The 22,964-nt window shown below is 43.0% G+C and overlaps 2 protein-coding genes across 3 annotated transcripts in view; one reads left to right on the forward strand and one right to left on the reverse strand.

Moving 5' to 3' along the window:
- vasnb (vasorin b) overlaps positions 1 to 22,964 on the forward strand; it is a 438,263-nt gene that overhangs the window by 152,432 nt on the left and 262,867 nt on the right. The window lies entirely within an intron of this gene.
- srlb (sarcalumenin b) overlaps positions 6,353 to 22,964 on the reverse strand; it is a 34,848-nt gene continuing 18,236 nt past the window's right edge. Inside the window, exons 2-7 of one of the 2 annotated variants that reach the window (XM_090197323.1) lie at positions 20,287 to 20,391; positions 18,349 to 18,444; positions 16,922 to 16,951; positions 11,358 to 11,474; positions 10,148 to 10,381; positions 6,353 to 8,690 (exon numbers count right to left, since the gene is read on the reverse strand). In XM_090197323.1, coding sequence (XP_090053449.1) covers positions 7,876 to 8,690; positions 10,148 to 10,381; positions 11,358 to 11,474; positions 16,922 to 16,951; positions 18,349 to 18,444; positions 20,287 to 20,391 — 1,397 coding nt within the window. In that variant the 3' untranslated portion in view covers positions 6,353 to 7,875. The remainder of the gene's footprint in view (positions 8,691 to 10,147; positions 10,382 to 11,357; positions 11,475 to 16,921; positions 16,952 to 18,348; positions 18,445 to 20,286; positions 20,392 to 22,964) is intronic. The other variant, XM_090197324.1, reaches the window with a different exon arrangement.

A 22,964-nucleotide genomic window follows, 5' to 3' on the forward strand; every position in this document is an offset into this window, starting at 1 on the left:
AACTAACACAGCAAACAACGGAGGGACATCTGACAGCCAGGGATAGGCCGTTGCTGCTACCAGCTCTGTCTCACATCACAACATGGGTCGCTCCTCTTTATTATTAAGAAGATAACTCTCACCTGCAAACACTTCATATGCCATGGGTGCACCTTTCACTGGGGATGCAGTTTTGTCCCCCCCCCCAGTTCTATCATTGGAATGTGATACGAAACGAGGCAACGGTGTGCTTTAGGACCATGTGGACGCCTCCAATTGGTCGGGTAGGCTGTTTGGAGTGTTAATCCGACTGGATTACAAATGATGCCCCCCCCCCAAAAAAAACAAAGTTTCACCCATGGAATATGCTATAACCAACATGAAATGTATGCCCTTTGGGGCACCATATTCCCTATAAAGTGCACTACTTTTAACCAGAGCCCTATGGGCCTGGATCAAACATAATGTACTACAAAGGGAATAGGTGCCATTTTTGGATGTGGTTAATATGACTGTATTATGCCCTGGTTTATTCTAAATATCCCCACTAATGTACACCCACCCTAAATTTAGGGCTCTATTAAATCTGTGTAGCTCATGGGTTACAGATTCCTCAATGATTGAGCCCTTAATGATTGAAGTTGCAGTATGTGACACACACTCACCTCACACTCCAGTAAAACCCCTGCTGAGTCAGCCCTTCACTGTAGACTGATGACTCAAATGGTGTGTGTGTGTGTGTGTGTGTGTGTGTGTGTGTGTGTGTGTGTGTGTGTGTGTGTGTGTGTGTGTGTGTGTGTGTGTGTGTGTCAGGTTGAGAGATCAGGCTGGCAGTGGGATTACTGTCTCCTGTTTGGTCTTTCCAGTCTGTAGCCCTGTAGGGTTGAGGATATCAGAGAGGAAGAGGGTGGATTATATTAAACAGAACAGAGGAGGACACCTTTAGAGCTCACCTGAACCTGGTCAGGCTTTATTTAGTTATTATTTCACCTTTAACCAGGTAGGCCAGTTGAGAACAAGTTCTCATTTACAACTGTGACCCGGCCAAGATAAAGCTTGGAGATGGATGAGGATTAGAGAGAGTGCTTACAGACACACTTGGCTAGTGTATAATAACATGTAAAGGTGGTAGAGAGATCACACATGGATGCAGGTACAAGTACGCACACACACACATGCACACAGAGACACATACACACATGTACAGGCAGTCAGGTAGCCAGACACACACACATGCACACAGAGACACATACACACATGTACAGGCAGTCAGGTAGCCAGACACACACACATGCACGCAGAGACACATACACACATGCACAGGCAGTCAGGTAGCCAGACACACACAGACAGACAGGCATGCAGGTTATCCCCTCCTAACAGAACGAGAGGAAAATCCTCAGCCTGTCCAGCATGTTCACACCAGTAATGAGTTCAGACATTCTCAGACGTCAGAGTATTACACATTCCAGGGAGAGGAGATGAAGGAGAACGACAGATGAGGGAGGAAGAGGAAGGGGAGGGAGAGAGAGTCAGGACTTGAGAGAACTCAATCTGGAGGTGACTTGAGATGTGAAGAACTATGAATATGTATGTGTGTGTGTCTGCATGCATTGTGTGTCTCTTAGTTACCACAGTAAACGTAAACAACAACTACAACCAGAAGGCACCTGGACACTTGTATCCCCTTTCACTTTCCCTTTCATCAGAGAACAGTGAACAAAACTACTGTTGTGTAAATATACCTGTGTTCACGTCATTGGGCTTTCAAAGTGGGGAGCTATGATCTCACCATCAGGCTAAGCAGAATAAATGCACAATGTAGACATGCTGAAACTGAATCATGCAGATACATTATGTACTGTCAGCTATTGTACTGAATTATGTGTACTGTCAGCTATTGTACTGAATCATGTGAACTGTCAGCTATTGTACTGAATTATGTGTACTGTCAGCTATTGTACTGAATCATGTGAACTGTCAGCTATTGTACTGAATTATGTGTACTGTCAGCTATTGTACTGAATCATGTGAACTGTCAGCTATTGTACTGAATTATGTGTACTGTCAGCTATTGTACTGAATCATGTGAACTGTCAGCTATTGTACTGAATTATGTGTACTGTCAGCTATTGTACTGAATCATGTGAACTGTCAGCTATTGTACTGAATTATGTGTACTGTAGGCTACTGTACTGAATCATGTGTTCTGTAGTCATGTGTACTGTAGGCTACTGTACTGAATTATGTGTACTGTCAGCTATTGTACTGAATCATGTGTACTGTAGGCTACTGTACTGAATCATGTAGCCTACATTGTGTACTTTAGGCTACTGTACTGAATTATGTGTACAATAGGATACTATACTGAGTCATGTGTACTGTAGGCTACTGTACTGAGTCATGTGTGCTGTGGGATACTGTACTGAGTCATGTGTACTGTAGGATACTGTACTGAACCATGTGTACAGTAGGATACTGTACTGAACCATGTGGTATGTAGGCTACTGTACTGAACCATGTGTACTGTAGGCTACTGTACTGAGTCATGTGTACTGTAGGATACTGTACTGAACCATGTGTACTGTAGGATACTGTACTGAACCATGTGTACAGTAGAATACTGTACTGAACCATGTGTACAGTAGAATACTGTACTGAACCATGTGTACTGTAGAATACTGTACTGAACCATGTGTACTGTAGGATACTGTACTGAACCATTTGTACTGTAGGATACTGTACTGAACCATGTGTACAGTAGAATACTGTACTGAACCATGTGTACAGTAGAATACTGTACTGAACCATGTGTACTGTAGAATACTGTACTGAGTCATGTGTACTGTAGGATACTGTACTGAGTCATGTGTAATGTAGGATACTGTACTGAACCATGTGTACTGTAGGCTACTGTACTGAGTCATGTGTACTGTAGGATACTGTACTGAGTCATGTGTACTGTAGGATACTGTACTGAGTCATGTGTAATGTAGGATACTGTACTGAATCATGTGTACTGTAGGCTACTGTACTGAATCATGTAGCCTACATTGTGTACTTTAGGCTACTGTACTGAACCATGTGTACAGTAGGATACTGTACTGAACCATGTGGTCTGTAGGCTACTGTACTGAACCATGTGTACTGTAGGCTACTGTACTGAGTCATGTGTACTGTAGGATACTGTACTGAACCATGTGTACAGTAGGATACTGTACTGAACCATGTGTACAGTAGGATACTGTACTGAACCATGTGTACAGTAGGATACTGTACTGAACCATGTGTACAGTAGAATACTGTACTGAACCATGTGTACAGTAGGATACTGTACTGAACCATGTGTACAGTAGAATACTGTACTGAACCATGTGTACAGTAGGATACTGTACTGAACCATGTGTACTGTAGGATACTGTACTGAACCATTTGTACTGTAGGATACTGTACTGAACCACATGTACAGTAGAATACTGTACTGAACCATGTGTACAGTAGAATACTGTACTGAACCATGTGTACAGTAGGATACTGTACTGAACCATGTGTACAGTAGAATACTGTACTGAACCATGTGTACAGTAGGATACTGTACTGAACCATGTGTACTGTAGGATACTGTACTGAACCATTTGTACTGTAGGATACTGTACTGAACCACATGTACAGTAGAATACTGTACTGAACCATGTGTACAGTAGAATACTGTACTGAACCATGTGTACAGTAGGATACTGTACTGAACCATGTGGTCTGTAGGCTACTGTACTGAACCATGTGTACTGTAGGCTACTGTACTGAGTCATGTGTACTGTAGGATACTGTACTGAACCATGTGTACAGTAGGATACTGTACTGAACCATGTGGTATGTAGGCTACTGTACTGAACCATGTGTACTGTAGGCTACTGTACTGAGTCATGTGTACTGTAGGATACTGTACTGAACCATGTGTACTGTAGGATACTGTACTGAACCATGTGTACAGTAGAATACTGTACTGAAACATGTGTACAGTAGAATACTGTACTGAACCATGTGTACTGTAGAATACTGTACTGAACCATGTGTACTGTAGAATACTGTACTGAGTCATGTGTACTGTAGGATACTGTACTGAGTCATGTGTACTGTAGGATACTGTACTGAGTCATGTGTAATGTAGGATACTGTACTGAACCATGTGTACAGTAGAATACTGTACTGAACCATGTGTACAGTAGGATACTGTACTGAACCATGTGTACAGTAGGATACTGTACTGAACCATGTGTACAGTAGGATACTGTACTGAACCATGTGTACAGTAGGATACTGTACTGAACCATGTGTACAGTAGGATACTGTACTGAACCATGTGTACAGTAGAATACTGTACTGAACCATGTGTACAGTAGGATACTGTACTGAACCATGTGTACAGTAGAATACTGTACTGAACCATGTGTACAGTAGGATACTGTACTGAACCATGTGTACTGTAGGATACTGTACTGAACCATTTGTACTGTAGGATACTGTACTGAACCACATGTACAGTAGAATACTGTACTGAACCATGTGTACAGTAGAATACTGTACTGAACCATGTGTACAGTAGAATACTGTACTGAACCATGTGTACAGTAGGATACTGTACTGAACCATGTGTACAGTAGAATACTGTACTGAACCATGTGTACAGTAGGATACTGTACTGAACCATGTGTACAGTAGGATACTGTACTGAACCATGTGTACAGTAGGATACTGTACTGAACCATGTGCACAGTAGAATACTGTACTGAACCACGTGTACAGTAGGATACTGTACTGAACCGTGTGTACAGTAGAATACTGTACTGAACCATGTGGTCTGTAGGCTACTGTACCACATATCTCTCTCTGCTGGACATGCCCTGTAACTACAGTTAACTACGAGGTCTACAAACGCCAAACCAAACGTGTGGAACACAGTGCATGGAGAGCAGAGCAGACAGAGGCACAGTATTGTACACATGCTTTATTTAGGGGAATCCATTTTTTATTACTGCAGTAAAATTCTCACTGATTTTTTTCTTCCTTTTTTCCCTTTTTTGTAATAAAACATTGTAAGGCCCTGTTGATCAACAATGTTCGGTGAAGGTTAGGAAGAGAGGGTGAGGATAAGTGACTAGTTTGTTAACAGAAGGGATTGGATGTCTAATGTTAGTGGAGAATAAAATGATATTGTTCAGACGAAGGCTGTTGCCAAAACGCTCTGCTGCTAAAAAAATACATTCAAACTTCAAGAATATTTCAGAGTGCAGATTTTTCCTTTTGTCCAGTGTATTTTGCCTTTTGAACCCGGCACCCAAAATGATTTTTGCTACTACAAACTTTAGAGTTGAGGACACCAATTACTCATTCTAATGTTGTTCGTGAGCCATGCACCTCCCATGCAGCATCAGAGGCCTGTTCAAGAGGATGTAATGTTCCAGAACGTTCAGATAGAAATGTTTTGAGTAGAACAAATCTGATAGAAATGTTTTGAGTAGAACAAATCTGATGGAAATGTTTTGAGTAGAACAAATCTGATGGAAATGTTTTGAGTAGAACAAATCTGATGGAAATGTTTTGAGTAGAACAAATCTGATAGAAAAGTTTTGAGTAGAACAAATCTGATTGCCTGTCAGATAGAACAGGGAGTCATATCAGCTCTATTCATTCTACTTCGATCAACAACATTTAGAATGTTTCACATCACTGAATAGACCCCAGTTGATCCCCACCTGGCTGTAGCAGGAGAGGAGTGACCTCAGGTCTGGAGTTCAGCTCAGCAGCCTCAGCTTAGAGTAGGATGAAGGTGCACCTAGACCCTGATCTGAGGTCAGTGTTGCATTCTTCTCCCTGATGGTTAAGGTTAGGTGAGGGTAAGCTGATCCTAGATCTGAGCCTTTGGGTGACTTCTACCCACAGCCCTCAACTCTCACAGAGGTCAAAGGGCTGCCAATAGTCATGAATCTGTTCACTCCTCCCTTCTACTTGTCTTCTTTACCTCTCCCTAAAGAGCAGAGGAAGTCCCACTGTTCTAGAGCGCATGAAGGTAATAAATTAAATTTGAACTAAAGGATGCATCCTCTGAGAGGGAGTTACTCAACAATCTTTCTCACAAAACCCAATACAACCTCTTGGCACTAGTTTGTGTGTGTTGCAATGTGTCATTATACTGTGTAATAAATATATAACTGTGTAACAATCTATGTTTTGTAATGATTGGCTACTCGTGTAATCAATGACCTATGTTGAACTATGTACAGTGGGGATGAAAGATACATGATTATTACCAGACCTGTAAATGGCTCGCTAACCTGCAGAGGAAATGGATAAAGACATACATGTCACACTCAAACACACATCATTTGGTTTATTTACTGTCACACCATGAGAAGGTTCTCCATCATTCATGTAACCTGTTTCCCTTTTATATCCTGTTGGTCATTCAGCTAAACAGCTGGCAAGCGTGTCATTTTAAAGGAGAAAGAACACTTTGAAATACAGTATTGAATTCCTATCAGACAATGGAAGATTCATGGATGGGTTGCCAGACTTGTTTGTGCTTTAGCCAACTCTTCTCTGTTTGTACTTTGTCATGCGATATGATAGAAGGGCTAAAGCACAAACAGACCTGGCAACTAAGCCAGCAAATGTATATACTCAAACAACAGCAAAGTAAGCATAGTTAAGAAGTGAATCAGAGTACACCCAAACCCCCACCCCATCACCCCTCCCTACCACCAATAGGATGTGAAGATCATGACCCTGACATCTGCATTCAAGACACTGCTCATATCAAAGATGGTGGATAAATGAAGATGTCCCACTCAGGCCTTTTACCATTGAAAAAAATGGTCACAGTTCCGGTCTGCTTAAGGGGTGTTCTCCCATAGACACCAATGTGATAACAGCTGGGTCTGGTCTACTTAGTTCATGGACTGCATATGAACCAGAAAAAATAAGGGAGTAGGATGTCTCGCTTCCTCATTCGTCTCTGCTCATATCACAGGCTGTCAACAACCTGAGAGCGAGAAGAAGCATATAAAACAAAGATGGCCAAGAGAGTGGACCATCTTACAGCACCGTACATAGTTTGTTGGGACTGCACCATAAGGTTTGTCAGTTGTTTAAGGGAACATTGAGAAAGGTAAATACATGCACCTATGATATCATCTGTTATTAAATAAATACCATCTGTCATCTAACATGCAGTGTTAAAAGGTATCTTGACAGTGTTATTACACCTAAAGGCTGAGCTTATAATGCCTACATAGGAGAGAAAAAAGATCCAGATCTAATGTCTGTGGAAAGGACTGAACCCAGACTTCAAAAAGAAAGACAAAGAACGTCGCAGAGAATTGAGACCTGCTGCAATGCATTTTTCAAATAAGATTTTGTAAAACAAATTGGCAACTCCTGTTTCCAATTTCCCATTTTATTCACATACAAGGGAGCTGGTGGTAGACTGTTTCAGTCTCACCATTTTGTATTTTTATACAATTTTACATATTTTTCCTGCAATCACAGACAGTTCATTGTGGTTGTGCAAGGGAGAGAGGAGGGAGATGAGTTATTCTGTAATCTTCTCATCTCTCCAAGCAACTATTATTCTCAGCTGCCAAATCATACACACAAACCCTTCCTCCCTCCATCTCTTCCTCTCCCCAAACCCTCAACACACCACAACCTCTTGTTCTCCTGAGAAACAACCCTCTAAATGAACCCTTCCCTTCTCTGTCTCCTCAAACAACAACATTACAGGCTTCTGACAAGACCGGGGGTCTGACAAATGTCACCGTTCCGCTTTTTCCTTTATCACTCCTTCACACCTCCTCTTCTTCCTTTATTCTCTTCCCTCCTCCTCTCTCTCGTATTCTATCAGTTTTTCCGATAGCGGTTCTTAGGCTTGTCTCCGCATCCAGTGGCCTCGCAGGAGGACAGGCCGGGGGGGGCCTTGCCTGGGTTGATGCTGCTTAGAAGACCAGGCAGCTCACTGGTGATGGCCTTCTCGATCTTGTCCAGCAGGCAGCCGCCTGAGTAGGAGCACTGGGCGGACAGGGACTTGAAACTGCCAATCGGATTCACACCGAAGAAGTCCTGGTAGGCTTCACGGTTGGGCAGGTCGAACTTGCTCACGTTGGTCTTGGCCAGGATGGACTTGAAGATGAAGAACTTGTCCGGGTCGTCCACGATCTCCTTGAACACCAGGTCCGGGTCACTGAAGTAGCTCATCTTGTCCTTGAAGGTCTGAACGTAGCGGTCCACCAGAAGTGCATGGATGCGCACCCGGATGGCATGCTGGCGGATGAAGGCGATCTTGTTCTCCATGCGGTTCTCGATCACCTGGTTTAGGTCTTCCAAGAGGGAGATCTCCTCGCGCTTAAACAGCTCGCGACTGGTGTCGGGTGCGTAGTCGAAAGGCCAGAAAGAGCTGACGTAGACCCTTGGGGGCTCTGTGACGTTGATGAGGGGTGCTAGCGACCAGAAGAGGGCACCATAGACACGCATCAAGTCCTGGGTGGCCAGGTTGTCTGCCTTGTTGAGGATGATGCGGATCTGGGACTCACGGCCCTTCAGCTGGCGGAAGAGCATCTCCAGCTCCAGGCCCACGTCCAGCTTGGTGGGGTCAAAGGTCACGAAGATGAGGTCGGCACGATCGATGAACCACTGGCACACATCGTTGAAGGGATAGCCTGGAGGGAGGAGGTAGAAACAGGGTCATTTAAACATCAATGTCTTGAACAGTCAGGAGTCACGGTTGCATTCCATTTAACACCAATGTCTTGAACAGTCAGGAGTCATGGTTGCATTCCATTTAACACCAATGTCTTCGACAGTCAGGAGTCATGGTTGCATTCCATTTAACACCAATGTCTTCGACAGTCAGGAGTCACGGTTGCATGCCATTTAACACCAATGTCTTCGACAGTCAGGAGTCACGGTTGCATTCCATTTAACACCAATGTCTTCGACAGTCAGGAGTCACGGTTGCATTCCATTTAACACCAATGTCTTCGACAGTCAGGAGTCACGGTTGCATGCCATTTAACACCAATGTCTTGGACAGTCAGGAGTCATGGTTGCATTCCATTTAACACCAATGTCTTCGACAGTCAGGAGTCACAGTTGCATTCCATTTAACACCAATGTCTTCGACAGTCAGGAGTCACGGTTGCATTCCATTTAACACCAATGTCTTCGACAGTCAGGAGTCACGGTTGCATGCCATTTAACACAAATGAGGCTAGATTGATTCTAAATGTCAATTTTTCTATTTTAGGCATTTATCAGACGCTCTTATCCAGAGCGACTTACATCTTAAAATGAATGTAGATTATTATTACATAACACTGATTATTATTTATTGATGTAGATAGATGTATAGGTCTAATTGTATAACATAAATCTTAGAGGTTGACAGGTTTTTAGGGGTCACCACTGTCTTAAAATTCCTCGGTCTATCTGATGATAAGAGGTGATCATGTTTAATATTTCATGTTCATGTGAATTTGAACTGAAGATACTGTAGCGATGAAACTTAGAAAAACAGCCATGGCAAAGCTGTTGGACTGACAGTCGCAATGACTTGTGTTTGAGCCCCGGTCGTGCTGCTGCCTGAATTTGCTACAAGATCTTCAGCTCTCCTGCTCTCTGTGTGCCTTACCTCTCTCCTGCTCTCTGTGTGTCTTACCTCTCTCCTGCTCTCTGTGTGCCTTACCTCTCTCCTGCTCTCTGTGTGCCTTACCTCTCTCCTGCTCTCTGTGTGCCTTACCTCTCTCCTGCTCTCTGTGTGCCTTACCTCTCTCCTGCTCTCTGTGTGCCTTACCTCTCTCCTGCTCTCTGTGTGCCTTACCTCTCTCCTGCTCTCTGTGTGCCTTACCTCTATCCTGCTCTCTGTGTGCCTTACCTCGCTCCTGCTCTCTGTGTGCCTTACCTCGCTCCTGCTCTCTGTGTGCCTTACCTCTCTCCTGCTCTCTGTGTGCCTTACCTCTCTCCTGCTCTCTGTGTGCCTTACCTCTCTCCTGCTCTCTGTGTGCCTTACCTCTCTCTTGCTCTCTGTGTGCCTTACCTCTCTCCTGCTCTCTGTGTGCCTTACCTCTCTCCTGCTCTCTGTGTGCCTTACCTCTCTCCTGCTCTCTGTGTGCCTTACCTCTCTCCTGCTGCTTGCGGTTCTCAATGATTCCAGGCGTGTCCACGAAGGTGACGCGCTCCAGCAGCTTATGGGGCATCTCAATGCCAATCAGCTTCTCAAGAAAGCTCTGCCCAAACTTCTCCAGGGGCGAGAAGGAGCGCGAGCTGTCGGCCGCCATGACGATACCCTCTATGGAGCGGGTCTTCTCGCCGTGCATGATCACAGTGAACTCAGAGGTAGTGGGCTCAGCACCTGACATCCAGAGGGAGAGAAAGACGGGAGAAAGATGTGAGAGAGGGAGATGGAAAAGGGGAACAGGAAAGAGGAGAAGATGCAGAGAAGAATGAGAGAAGATGATAGAACAGAAGAGGAGGAGTAAGTAGGTAGAGTGAAGAGTTAAGTACATCAGAAACCAGGTGAAAAACCTAAATGACTTCAATTACCTCAACTAACCGCACATTGACTCGGTACTGGTACCTCCTGTATATAGCCTCGTTATTTAGATTTTATTGTGTAACTTTAAATACTTTATTTACTAAATATTTTCTTAACTATATTTTCTTAAAACTGCATTGTTGGTTAAGGGCTTGTAAGTAAGCATTTCACAGTAAGATCTACTACACCTGTTGTATTCTGCACATGTGACAAATATATTGATTTGATATGAAAAACAGGTACATCAGAAACCAGGTGAAAAAAACAGGTGCATCAGAAACCAGGTGAAAAAACAGGTGCATCAGAAACCAGGTGAAAAAAACAGGTGCATCAGAAACCAGGTGAAAAAAACAGGTGCATCAGAAACCAGGTGAAAAAAACAGGTGCATCAGAAACCAGGTGAAAAAAACAGGTGCATCAGAAACCAGGTGAAAAAACAGGTGCATCAGAAACCAGGTGAAAAAAACAGGTGCATCAGAAACCAGGTGAAAAAAACAGGTGCATCAGAAACCAGGTGAAAAAAACAGGTGCATCAGAAACCAGGTGAAAAAAACAGGTGCATCAGAAACCAGGTGAAAAAACAGGTGCATCAGAAACCAGGTGAAAAAAACAGGTGCATCAGAAACCAGGTGAAAAAAACAGGTGCATCAGAAACCAGGTGAAAAAAACAGGTGCATCAGAAACCAGGTGAAAAAAACAGGTGCATCAGAAACCAGGTGAAAAAACAGGTGCATCAGAAACCAGGTGAAAAAACAGGTGCATCAGAAACCAGGTGAAGTTTGAAGGGGCTTACCTGTGTACAGCTGGTAGGGGCTGTCCTTCAGGCCAAGCAGGTAGTTGATCATGGAGGACTTGCCTACACTCCAGGGCCCAAGGAACAACACCATGGGCTTGGAGGTGATCTCCCCATCTGTCAGGTAGAGAGAGGAGGTGGTGATGCTGGTTATAGAGCCGTGGAGGTTCACTGCACTCATGACGACATGGAAGACCAGAGACATAGAGCCACTCCAGTACGTCTGAAACCTAATCTGATAAATCACAACAGCCTGTTCACCGGGAGTGTATTCAAATGGAAACAACCGCTGGCATACTGTTACCTACAATTACACTCAAATAAAGAGAATGAGACGCTTCCCTGAAAGTAAGTCGATGTTCATAAGATGGTCAACGAAAACTTGAGTTGTTCTAAGCTGGCCAGCTGACAACGTAGAAAATGTTTTGCAAAGGTTCCAGACCTCTCTGTGTCTGAGAACATGTTTCTCAACTGTAGGGGTCAGGAACCAGTGCAATGGCCAATGGGATGCAGGCTTGATGCTTCCTCAACCACAGGCTGCATGGTGCACATGCTTGTAGGTGACAGACAATAAAGTAGCATATGACAGCAAAGCTAGACCACGTGCAACTATAGAAATTGTAGTTCTTCACCGGAGTTGCTTTCATTAGTTTGATGGTGATGCAATTTCTATACAGAATGTTAGACATGCCCTGCATTGTGGCATTCCCATTTCTATGTCTGGCACAGAGCGCAGGCATGCACTGAGTGGACAAAACATTAGGAACACCTGCTCTTTCCATGAGAGAAACTGACCAGGTGAATACAGGTGAAAGATATGATTCTTTATTGATGTCACTTGTTAAATCCACTTCAATCAGTGTAGATGAAGGGGAGTAGACGGGTTAGAGACAATTGGTTGAGACATGGATTGTGTGTGCGTGCTATTCAGAGGGTGAATAAACAAGACAACATATTTAAGTGCCTTTGAACAGAGTATGGCAGTAAGTGCCAAGCACACCGATTTGAGTGTGTGAAGAACTGCAACGCTGCAGGGTTTTTCACACTCAACAGTTTCCCATGTGTATCACAAATGGTCCACCAACCAATGGACATCCAGCCAACTTGACACAACTGTGGGAAGCATTGGAGTCCACATGGGCCAGCATTCCTGTGGAACGCTTTCAACACCTTGTAGAGTCCATGTCCTGATGAATTAAGGCTGTTCTGAGAGGAAAATGAGGTGCATCTCAATGTTAGGAAGGTGTTCTTAATGTTTTGTACAGTCAGTGTATTGTACTTTGTCCTCAGTAGTGCACTATATAGGGTGTAGGGTGCAGATGCATCCCAAGTTTGTGCTGGGCAGAGTATTCACTAAACATAGTAAGACAGCCTAGTTACTGGACAAAAAACTAAATATATCTTAGCAGCAGCATACTGCCAATGATCTCAGACAAACACAGAGGAGCAACATGGAAGAAAGAAGCAGAACAGCAACATGACAGACAGAACAGGAACATGACAGACAGAACAGCAACATGACAGACAGAACAGCAACATGACAGACAGAACAGCAACATGACAGACAGAACAGCAACATGACAGACAGAACAGGAACATGACAGACAGAACAGCAACATGACAGACAGAGCAGCAACATGACAGACAGAACAGGAACATGACAGACAGAACAGGAACATGACAGACAGAACAGGAACATGACAGACAGAACAGCAACATGACAGACAGAACAGGAACATGACAGACAGAACAGGAACATGACAGACAGAACAGGAACATGACAGACAGAACAGGAACATGACAGACAGAACAGGAACACAGACAGAACAGCAACATGACAGACAGAACAGGAACACAGACAGAACAGCAACATGACAGACAGAACAGGAACATGACAGACAGAACAGCAACATGACAGACAGAACAGCAACATGAGACAGAACAGGAACACAGACAGAACAGCAACATGACAGACAGAACAGGAACATGACAGACAGAACAGGAACATGACAGACAGAACAGGAACATGACAGACAGAACAGGAACATGACAGACAGAACAGGAACACAGACAGAACAGCAACATGACAGACAGAACAGGAACATGACAGACAGAACAGCAACATGACAGACAGAGCAGCAACATGACAGACAGAACAGGAACATGACAGACAGAACAGGCACATGACAGACAGAACAGGCACATGACAGACAGAACAGGAACATGACAGACAGAACAGGAACATGACAGACAGAACAGGCACATGACAGACAGAACAGCCACATGACAGACAGAACAGCAACATGACAGACAGAACAGGCACATGACAGACAGAACAGCAACATGACAGACAGAGCAGCAACATGACAGACAGAACAGGAACATGACAGACAGAACAGGCACATGACAGACAGAACAGGAACATGACAGACAGAACAGGAACATGACAGACAGAACAGGAACATGACAGACAGAACAGGAACATGACAGACAGAACAGGAACATGACAGACAGAACAGGAACACAGACAGAACAGCAACATGACAGACAGAACAGGAACATGACAGACAGAACAGCAACATGACAGACAGAGCAGCAACATGACAGACAGAACAGGAACATGACAGACAGAACAGGCACATGACAGACAGAACAGGCACATGACAGACAGAACAGGCACATGACAGACAGAACAGGAACACAGACAGAACAGGCACATGACAGACAGAACAGCAACATGACAGACAGAACAGGCACATGACAGACAGAACAGCAACATGACAGACAGAGCAGCAACATGACAGACAGAACAGACACATGACAGACAGAACAGGAACATGACAGACAGAACAGGAACATGACAGACAGAACAGGAACATGACAGACAGAACAGGAACATGACAGACAGAACAGGAACACAGACAGAACAGCAACATGACAGACAGAACAGGAACACAGACAGAACAGCAACATGACAGACAGAACAGGAACATGACAGACAGAACAGGCACATGACAGACAGAACAGGAACAGGAACATGACAGACAGAACAGGCACATGACAGACAGAACAGGAACATGACAGACAGAACAGGAAGATGACAGATAGAACAGGAACACAGACAGAACAGCAACATGACAGACAGAACAGGCACATGACATACAGAACAGGCACATGACAGACAGAACAGGCACATGACAGACAGAACAGCAACATGACAGACATAACAGCACCATAACAGACAGAACAGCAACATGACAGACAGAACAGCAACATGACAGACAGAACAGGCACATGACAGACAGAACAGCAACATGACAGACAGAACAGGCACATGACAGACAGAACAGCAACATGACAGACAGAACAGCAACATGACAGACAGAACAGGAACATGACAGACAGAACAGCAACATGACAGACAGAACAGCAACATGACAGACAGAACAGCAACATGACAGACAGAACAGGCACATGACAGACAGAACAGGAACATGACAGACAGAATAGCAACATGACAGACAGAACAGCAACATGACAGACAGAACAGACACATGACAGACAGAACAGCAACATGACAGACAGAACAGCAACATGACAGACAGAACAGGCACATGACAGACAGAACAGGAACATGACAGACAGAACAGCAACATGACAGACAGAACAGCAACATGACAGACAGAACAGCAACATGACAGACAGAACAGCAACATGACAGACAGAACAGGCACATGAAAGGGTGAGTGTGAGTGGACATAGTGTTTGTTGGGCTGGTCAGGGTCAGGATGTCCTGTGTTGTGTAGATCTATTTGTAATTCAGTCAGAAGTAAAAAGACTTAAAAAGTGTAAAAAATAATAATAAAAAAAGGGAAAAAAGAGACTAAAAAGCAGGACGTTTTGTAGAAAAATGAACCCACTGTCTGTCGAATGTGTTGCGAAACTATTCTGCCACTCACAGTGGATGGAAAAGTTTAGTCCAAAACATGGGAGTGTTGCTGAATTTCCTCTTTTCCTCAGTTCGCTCCTCAACTCATGCACCTTGGTTGGAAAGCCAGGTAATGGTAGTGATCCCTTCCCAAAACATGGGAAAAAAGTAAAGAAATTGGGGGGTACTATAAGATTATCCAGTGATGACCAATTATACCCATGACGCCATCCAATCACAGTTTTTCTAAACCTCTTGAAAGCATTTCTTGGAATAACATTGTCCGATTGTCAGAACGGTGAACACAAGATATAGAACTGCATTTTAAATGCATTTTCAAAAACGAGTTTCCGATTCAAAACAGTAATTACATTCAGAAAAACGATATGAAACACTCAAAACTGCAAATGCATTCATCAACATAACATAATGCCTGATTAAAGATGAGCACAACCTTCATATGTCTTCCGCCATGCTGACAAAACAGAACGTTAGTCTGTCTTTTAAAAGATTCCAGAAAATCTATGTATTTCTTTGCAGTCACTTGATAATATTGAGGCCTGATTCATTCCTTGGCACGTGTATCATCGCAGTCCAATTCCCTGTATTCTACCTGAGGCTGTTCTGCTGCCATAGACTGGAGAAGGTCTGGTGACTGTTCATCGCCAAGCAGAAAAACAAGCCCCAGCAGTAAAAAGGCAAGGTGAACACAGAGGTGGATGTATAACCTATGAAAGGAATGGATCGGCCTTCAACCAAACCAAAGCAAGCTTTGTAATGGGAGGTTGTCGGAGATGACCACAAAGTCACTTAGAAGCAACCAGATGTTATTGTCTGTATCTCTGCATGTCAGAATTACAGAGAGAGTCTGAAAGTTGATCAGATCTTTAGTATAGAACTTTCCCCAGGTTGTATAGGATTTAATACTGATGGTGCTTTTTACAACCTTGTGCCCTAGTATTTGTTCATTGTCAGAAGCACCCTTTCCCACCCTTACCTGCTTATTTTGCTTAAGCCAGTGCTGCACATGCACCCCCCCCCCCCCATTGCACCAACTGAACCCCGACCCTCCCCCAGACATGTGCATGCCCGTTGTTTACACTAAAGGCATGTTTGAATGCTGTAGGACTCTTTACATCTTTGATCCAATGGGGTAGTGCCTTTAAGCATCCCAATTGTAATGGACCAGACCTCAGGGAATCCTTTCATGTGTAACTGCAGATTGAGGATCTCCCCTTATTAATTGATTAGTATAGAATTAAAAGACTGAGTTAGAATGGTATACTGTATTTACTTAGTATCAAGGGGAAATATGTCCCTCAATTGTTTTGTGAACGTTCAGTCATATAATCAGATTCATAAAATGACCTCGTACATTACTTTCATTTTCCATTACAGTAGGTCTTTGAAATGCAAATGATTTCTTCTCAAGTTTACAGCAGTTCAAAGTGATGTGAATGAAAATGCCTTTGTCACAACTGATGACAATTGTGACATACAGGATCATTTGTTTGCGCCAAACAACCAAACTGGTCCATACCAAGGACCAATGGCTGGGGTCCTGGGAGTGTGAAAGAGGGGGGTGAGCACTTCAGCCAGTGCCATGCTTCGGCAAAGGTCCCCCCACTATACCAACCTGTGTTCCCATCGCCCAGTGTTCGTCCGCCTGTTAGGTGAGGTGGGGATGAGGTGGGGATGAGGTAGGGATGAGGTGGAGATGAGAGAGGGAAAGTGAGAGGGAAGGAGAGATGTCGGGGCATGATGATGTTTAACTGGAAGTGTCAAACATGCAGATCTATAATGGATGAAGTTGAAGGTTACTGGACAACAGGTGGCGGGGGGGGGGGGATCTGTGGATCCAGATCAATCATTCCTTCCTGTGCACTGCACTCCACACAGTTCAATTCATTATGTGTTCCTTCCTGTGCACTGCACTCCACACAGTTCAATTCATTATGTGTTCCTTCCTGTGCACTACACTCCACACAGTTCAATTCATTATGTGTTCCTTCCTGTGCACTGCACTCCACACAGTTCAATTCATTATGTGTTCCTTCCTGTGCACTGCACTCCACACAGTTCAATTCAGTATGTGTTCCTTCCTGTGCACTGCACTCCACACAGTTCAATTCATTATGTGTTCCTTCCTGTGCACTGCACTCCACACAGTTCAATTCAGTATGTGTTCCTTCCTGTGCACTGCACTCCACACAGTTCAATTCATTATGTGTTCCTTCCTGTGCACTGCACTCCACACAGTTCAATTCATTATGTGTTCCTTCCTGTGCACTGCACTCCACACAGTTCAATTCATTATGTGACAGTTAGTCAAATTACAGTAAAGAGAGAGAGACAAAGCAACATCTTCAAGGAATTTCTCAGTCAAGGGAACAAACCATTGCTTCGATAACACCTGGCTCCCTTTAAACCTTTTTAACACAGTATCTGAGTATTCTGGGATGGCTTAGCACTTCCTATAAAACCTTTTATTCTGATTATGTCAGGAGGTTCAGTATTTGTATGAAGGTTAAAGACCATGCCAGGCCACAAGAGGGCGAGCTTTGCTTCAAGATGGGGAAGTGCAGTTGGGTCTGCACAGGTTGACCAAGGAAGGAGGGAAAGTCATCCCCCCGAAGACATGTTATCAAAAATAACATTAACACCTCCTATGAATATCCTGTTTATAATGCATTATAATGCATTTTCTAACGCCTTATGGGCTATGCATAATGCATTATAATGCACAACATGGGTTATAATAACTGCTTAGTAACATCTGTAACAATACTGCAATAAGAGTTATATTAAGGTACTTAACTTTTAAACCCTTAAAAAATCTTTAAAACAAAAACAAAAAAGTTGAACATGCCTACACTCAGTCACCATGTCAACCCAAACAAGGAAACCACACACACACACACACTTAGCCTGATCCCAGATCTGTTTGCGCTATCATGTCAACTAATAAATGAAAAGGTGACATGATAGCACAAACAGATCTGAGATCAAGCCAACACACACTAACAACCTGAAACAGTGTGCTAAGCAAAGCCCTCCCTGTACCTGAGATCTCATGTGCTCTGAGCTCGTTGTACTTATAGGCCTGTTCCATGGGCTTGATGGCTGAGTGGTAGATCTTACGTAACTTCTGAATAGCAGCTGGAGGGGGAGAGAAAGAGAATGAGGGGAGGATGGTAAGAACAGGGTTCAAATTACAGTGGGGGAGAGGAGAGGCTGGGCACCCCCCCATAACAATTAGGACCACCATATTAATTTAAATATCAATGTCAGCCCCCCCCATAACAATTAGGACCACCATATGAATTTAAATATCAATGTAAGCCCCCCCATAACAATTAGGACCACCATATTAATTTAAATATCAATGTAAGTCCCCCCATAACAATTAGGACCACCATATGAATTTAAATATCAATGTCAGCCCCCCCATAACAATTAGGACCACCATATTAATTTAAATATCAATGTAAGCCCCCCCATAATTCTCAAAAAGATCAATGTCGGGCACCCCCAAGTGGCTTCGGGCAACCCCAAGAGTCTATATATTTTAAGTGTGGTATTGGGCACCCCCAAGAGTCAAAGTATTTGAACCCTGGTGTCCATGGTAAGAAGGAATGTAGATGGAATGAGATAGAGGGAGGGAGGTAGAGTTGGTTCATGTAAGAAGAAAGGTAGAATGGTGAGAGAAGATAAGACAAGGGTAAGAGAAGGTAAGACACGGGTAAGAGAAGGAAACATAAGAAGATAAGGAGTGTAGAGGAAAGAAAGGAGACAGAGAGGTAGAGTACATGAGTTTCAGTTAAACAGGAGAGGAAGAACGGTAAGAAAATGTTAGATTAAATGACAAACAAGTCATTATAGAATGAGAATGAGTTGGAGAGTTCAGAGAGAGAGAGAGGGATGGAGAGAGAGGGAGAGAGAGAGAGAGGGAGGGAGAGAGGGAGGGAGAGAGAGAGAGGGGAGGAGAGAGGGAGGGAGAGAGAGAGAGAGAGGGGAGAGAGAGGGAGGGAGAGAGAGAGGGGAGAGAGAGAGGGAGGGAGAGAGAGAGAGGGGAGAGAGAGAGAGAGGGATGGAGAGAGAGAGAGGGGAGCGAGAGAGAGGGGAGAGAGAGAGAGGGGAGAGAGAGAGAGTGGAGATAAAAGGAAAACAGATTAAAAACAGAAGATTTGGGACTCGTTAACACTAACGATGTTACCCATTAGCACTAATGGAGAAGAGGTCCATTAAGGCTCTGGCACCACGTGTTTCTTTCTCTAACTAAAGCTATAGTGTGCGTGCCAAAAACCACCCTATTCATTATATAGTGCACTACTTTTTTACCAGAGACCTATGAGCCTGGTGAAAAGTAGTGCACTATATACGGACTAGGGTGTAATTTGGAACGCACACATACACAGGCAAGTACCCACAGACCCATAGAGGATCACCCATCATTACTTTCTATGATGTGCTTCATTAACCCATAGATTAGTATAATGACACATCAGAGCAGGACAGGGAACATACTGAGTACATTTATCGAAACAGAAATATTCATTTTTCTCTGTAATAACACTACTGGTATTTGACAAGTAATTAATAGACACGAGAAATTCAAAACCAAATCTGCATCCCGAATGGCATCCTATTCCCTATTTAGTGCACTACTTTTGATCAAAGCCATATGGGCCCTGCTCAAAGGAAGTGCACTACACAGGGAATATGGTGCTATTTGGTACATGTCCCATGTCACACCAGGTGCAAAAATGTCTTGTGAATATCTGCAAAGTGCTCTACTGCATGTCTTCTTGTATCTCACAATATCTTTGTAATAATGCTAATGCTCAACAATGACATTTGATAACGTCAACAATATCTAAAGCTCTACAGCCTATTAAGATGGGATCATACTTGATATTTAGGGACAGGAGTTTTTCTTTACCATGTGACCTGACCAGGAACAACTGTAAGCCTCAGTAATATATTTAACCTATTATTTACCATGATAGTTTTCTGCTGCGTTCTCCTCAGAGGCCAGCCTCAGTGTCTCGTCGATGTGTGATCTGTCTCTCAGGATGTGGCTCAGGACATCCTCCACCTCCTCCTCTGTGGAGAGAAACAGCAGATCTGAAGTCAGTCTCTGCTAGTGAATCTTTGCACATTGGACTGGATTAACTGGCATGACAGATGATGCTGGTAGGGGGGAAATGGGAAAGGTTTGTATGTGCTAAAACATTATTTGCAATCACAGCCCAAAAGTGGCATAATTTACTGGTATGACCCCCCTCTATGGCTGCTGCCTCCCAAATGGTTCCCTATTCCGTACATAGTGCACTACTTCCTGAGATTGTAAATCCTGTTTTAGGACAAAACATCTATATCACTTGCATTGACAATGTAAACATATGTTTCCCATGCCAATAAAGCCCTTTAAATGTAACTGAATTGACAGAGAGAGAGGTGCTGACTGTTGTGTGTCGTAAACGTTCCAGTAGAGGCTCTACAGTGGCCAATTACCACCATGTTACATCAAGGGTCTTTTCAATCAGTAAACGCGCTGTCTCAATCTCTCTCTCTATTGCTGGGGTCTACAGGGATGGGTGTCAATCTAGAAATAAAATGACCAATGGATTCTAAAGCATAAGAAACAACAACTACGAAATGAACAACTGTGTGTCAGTCAGTGGCACCATACAGTATGTGAATAACAAAGCCAGAGGATGAATAGAAGTGATATGTTCTGTTGTATAAACTGAGGAAAACAACCCTGTGTGATGTCAAATCCAATCAAAATCAAATGTTTTGGTCACATACACATGGTTAGCAGATGTTATTGGTCACATACACATGGTTAACAGATGTTATTGGTCACATACACATGGTTAGCAGATGTTATTGGTTACATACACATGGTTAACAGATGTTATTGGTCACATACACATGGTTATCAGATGTTATTGGTCACATACACATGGTTAGCAGATGTTATTGGTCACATACACATGGTTAGCAGATGTTATTGGTCACATACACATGGTTAGCAGATGTTATTGGTCACATACACATGGTTAGCAGATGTTATTGTGAGTGTAGAAATTCTTCTGTTTCTAGATCCAACAGTGCAGCAGTATCTAACAGGTCAAATCTAACAAATTCCACAACAAAACCTAATATCTAACAAATTCCACAACAAAACCTAATATCTAACACATTCCACAACTAAACCTAATATCTAACACATTCCACAACTAAACCTAATATCTAACAAATTCCACAACTAAACCTAATACACACAATCTAATAAAGGAATTGGATGAGAATATATAAGTATAAAATATATAGATGAGCAGTGACAGAGTATAAAATATATAGATGAGCAGTGACAGAGTATAAAATATATAGATGAGCAGTGACAGAGTATAAAATATATAGATGAGCAGTGACAGAGTATAAAATATATAGATGAGCAGTGACAGAGTATAAAATATATAGATGAGCAGTGACAGAGTATAAAATATATAGATGAGCAGTGACAGAGTATAAAATATATAGATGAGCAGTGACAGAGTATAAAATATATAGATGAGCAGTGACAGAGTATAAAATATATAGATGAGCAGTGACAGAGTATAAAATATATAGATGAGCAGTGACAGAGTATAAAATATATAGATGAGCAGTGACAGAGTATAAAATATATAGATGAGCAGTGACAGAGTATAAAATATATAGATGAGCAGTGACAGAGTATAAAATATATAGATGAGCAGTGACAGAGTATAAAATATATAGATGAGCAGTGACAGAGTATAAAATATATAGATGAGCAGTGACAGAGTATAAAATATATAGATGAGCAGTGACAGATGAGCAGTCGGACCAAAATGCAGCGTTGTGATGATTCATGTTTGTTAAATAAAGGAAAAACTATACATGAATAAACTACAAAATAATGAAATGTGAAAACCTAAATAGTCCTATCTGGTGCAAACACAGAGACAGGAACAATCACCCACAAACACACAGTGAAACCCAGGCTACCTAAATATGGTTCCCAATCAGAGACAATGACTAACACCTGCCTCTGATTGAGAACCATATCAGGCCAGACATAGAAATAGACAAACAAGACATTCAACATAGAATGCCCACCCAGCTCACGTCCTGACCAACACTAAAACAAGGAAAACACACACGAACGATGGTCAGAACGTGACAAGAGCGGCTAAGATACAATAGATAGTGAAGGATGACAGTACACATGAGATGAGTAATGCGAGATATGTAAACATTCTTAAAGTGGCATTATTAAAGTGACCAGTGATCCATTTATTAAAGTGGCCAACATCAGTTGTACTGCAAGCACCTTTCCTCAAACTCAGCCACAGGCTGCGTAGCTACCATACAAGTCCTCTCATATAAGCTGCAGGCAGGATATTCATAGATATTCCTGTCTATCTGTCTCCCAGGCCCAGAGAAATTCCTGTCTGTCTCCCAGGCCCAGAGAGATTCCTGTCTATCCGTCTCCCAGAACCAGAGAGATTACTGTCTATCCGTCTCCCAGAACCAGAGAGATTTCTGTCTATCCGTCTCCCAGAACCAGAGAGATTCCTGTCTATCCGTCTCCCAGAACCAGAGAGATTCCTGTCTATCCGTCTCCCAGAACCAGAGAGATTCCT

Source organism: Oncorhynchus mykiss, chromosome 13 (genome assembly GCF_057628025.1).
Source record: "Oncorhynchus mykiss isolate SJ-2025 chromosome 13, ASM5762802v1, whole genome shotgun sequence".
NCBI lineage: Eukaryota > Metazoa > Chordata > Actinopteri > Salmoniformes > Salmonidae > Oncorhynchus > Oncorhynchus mykiss.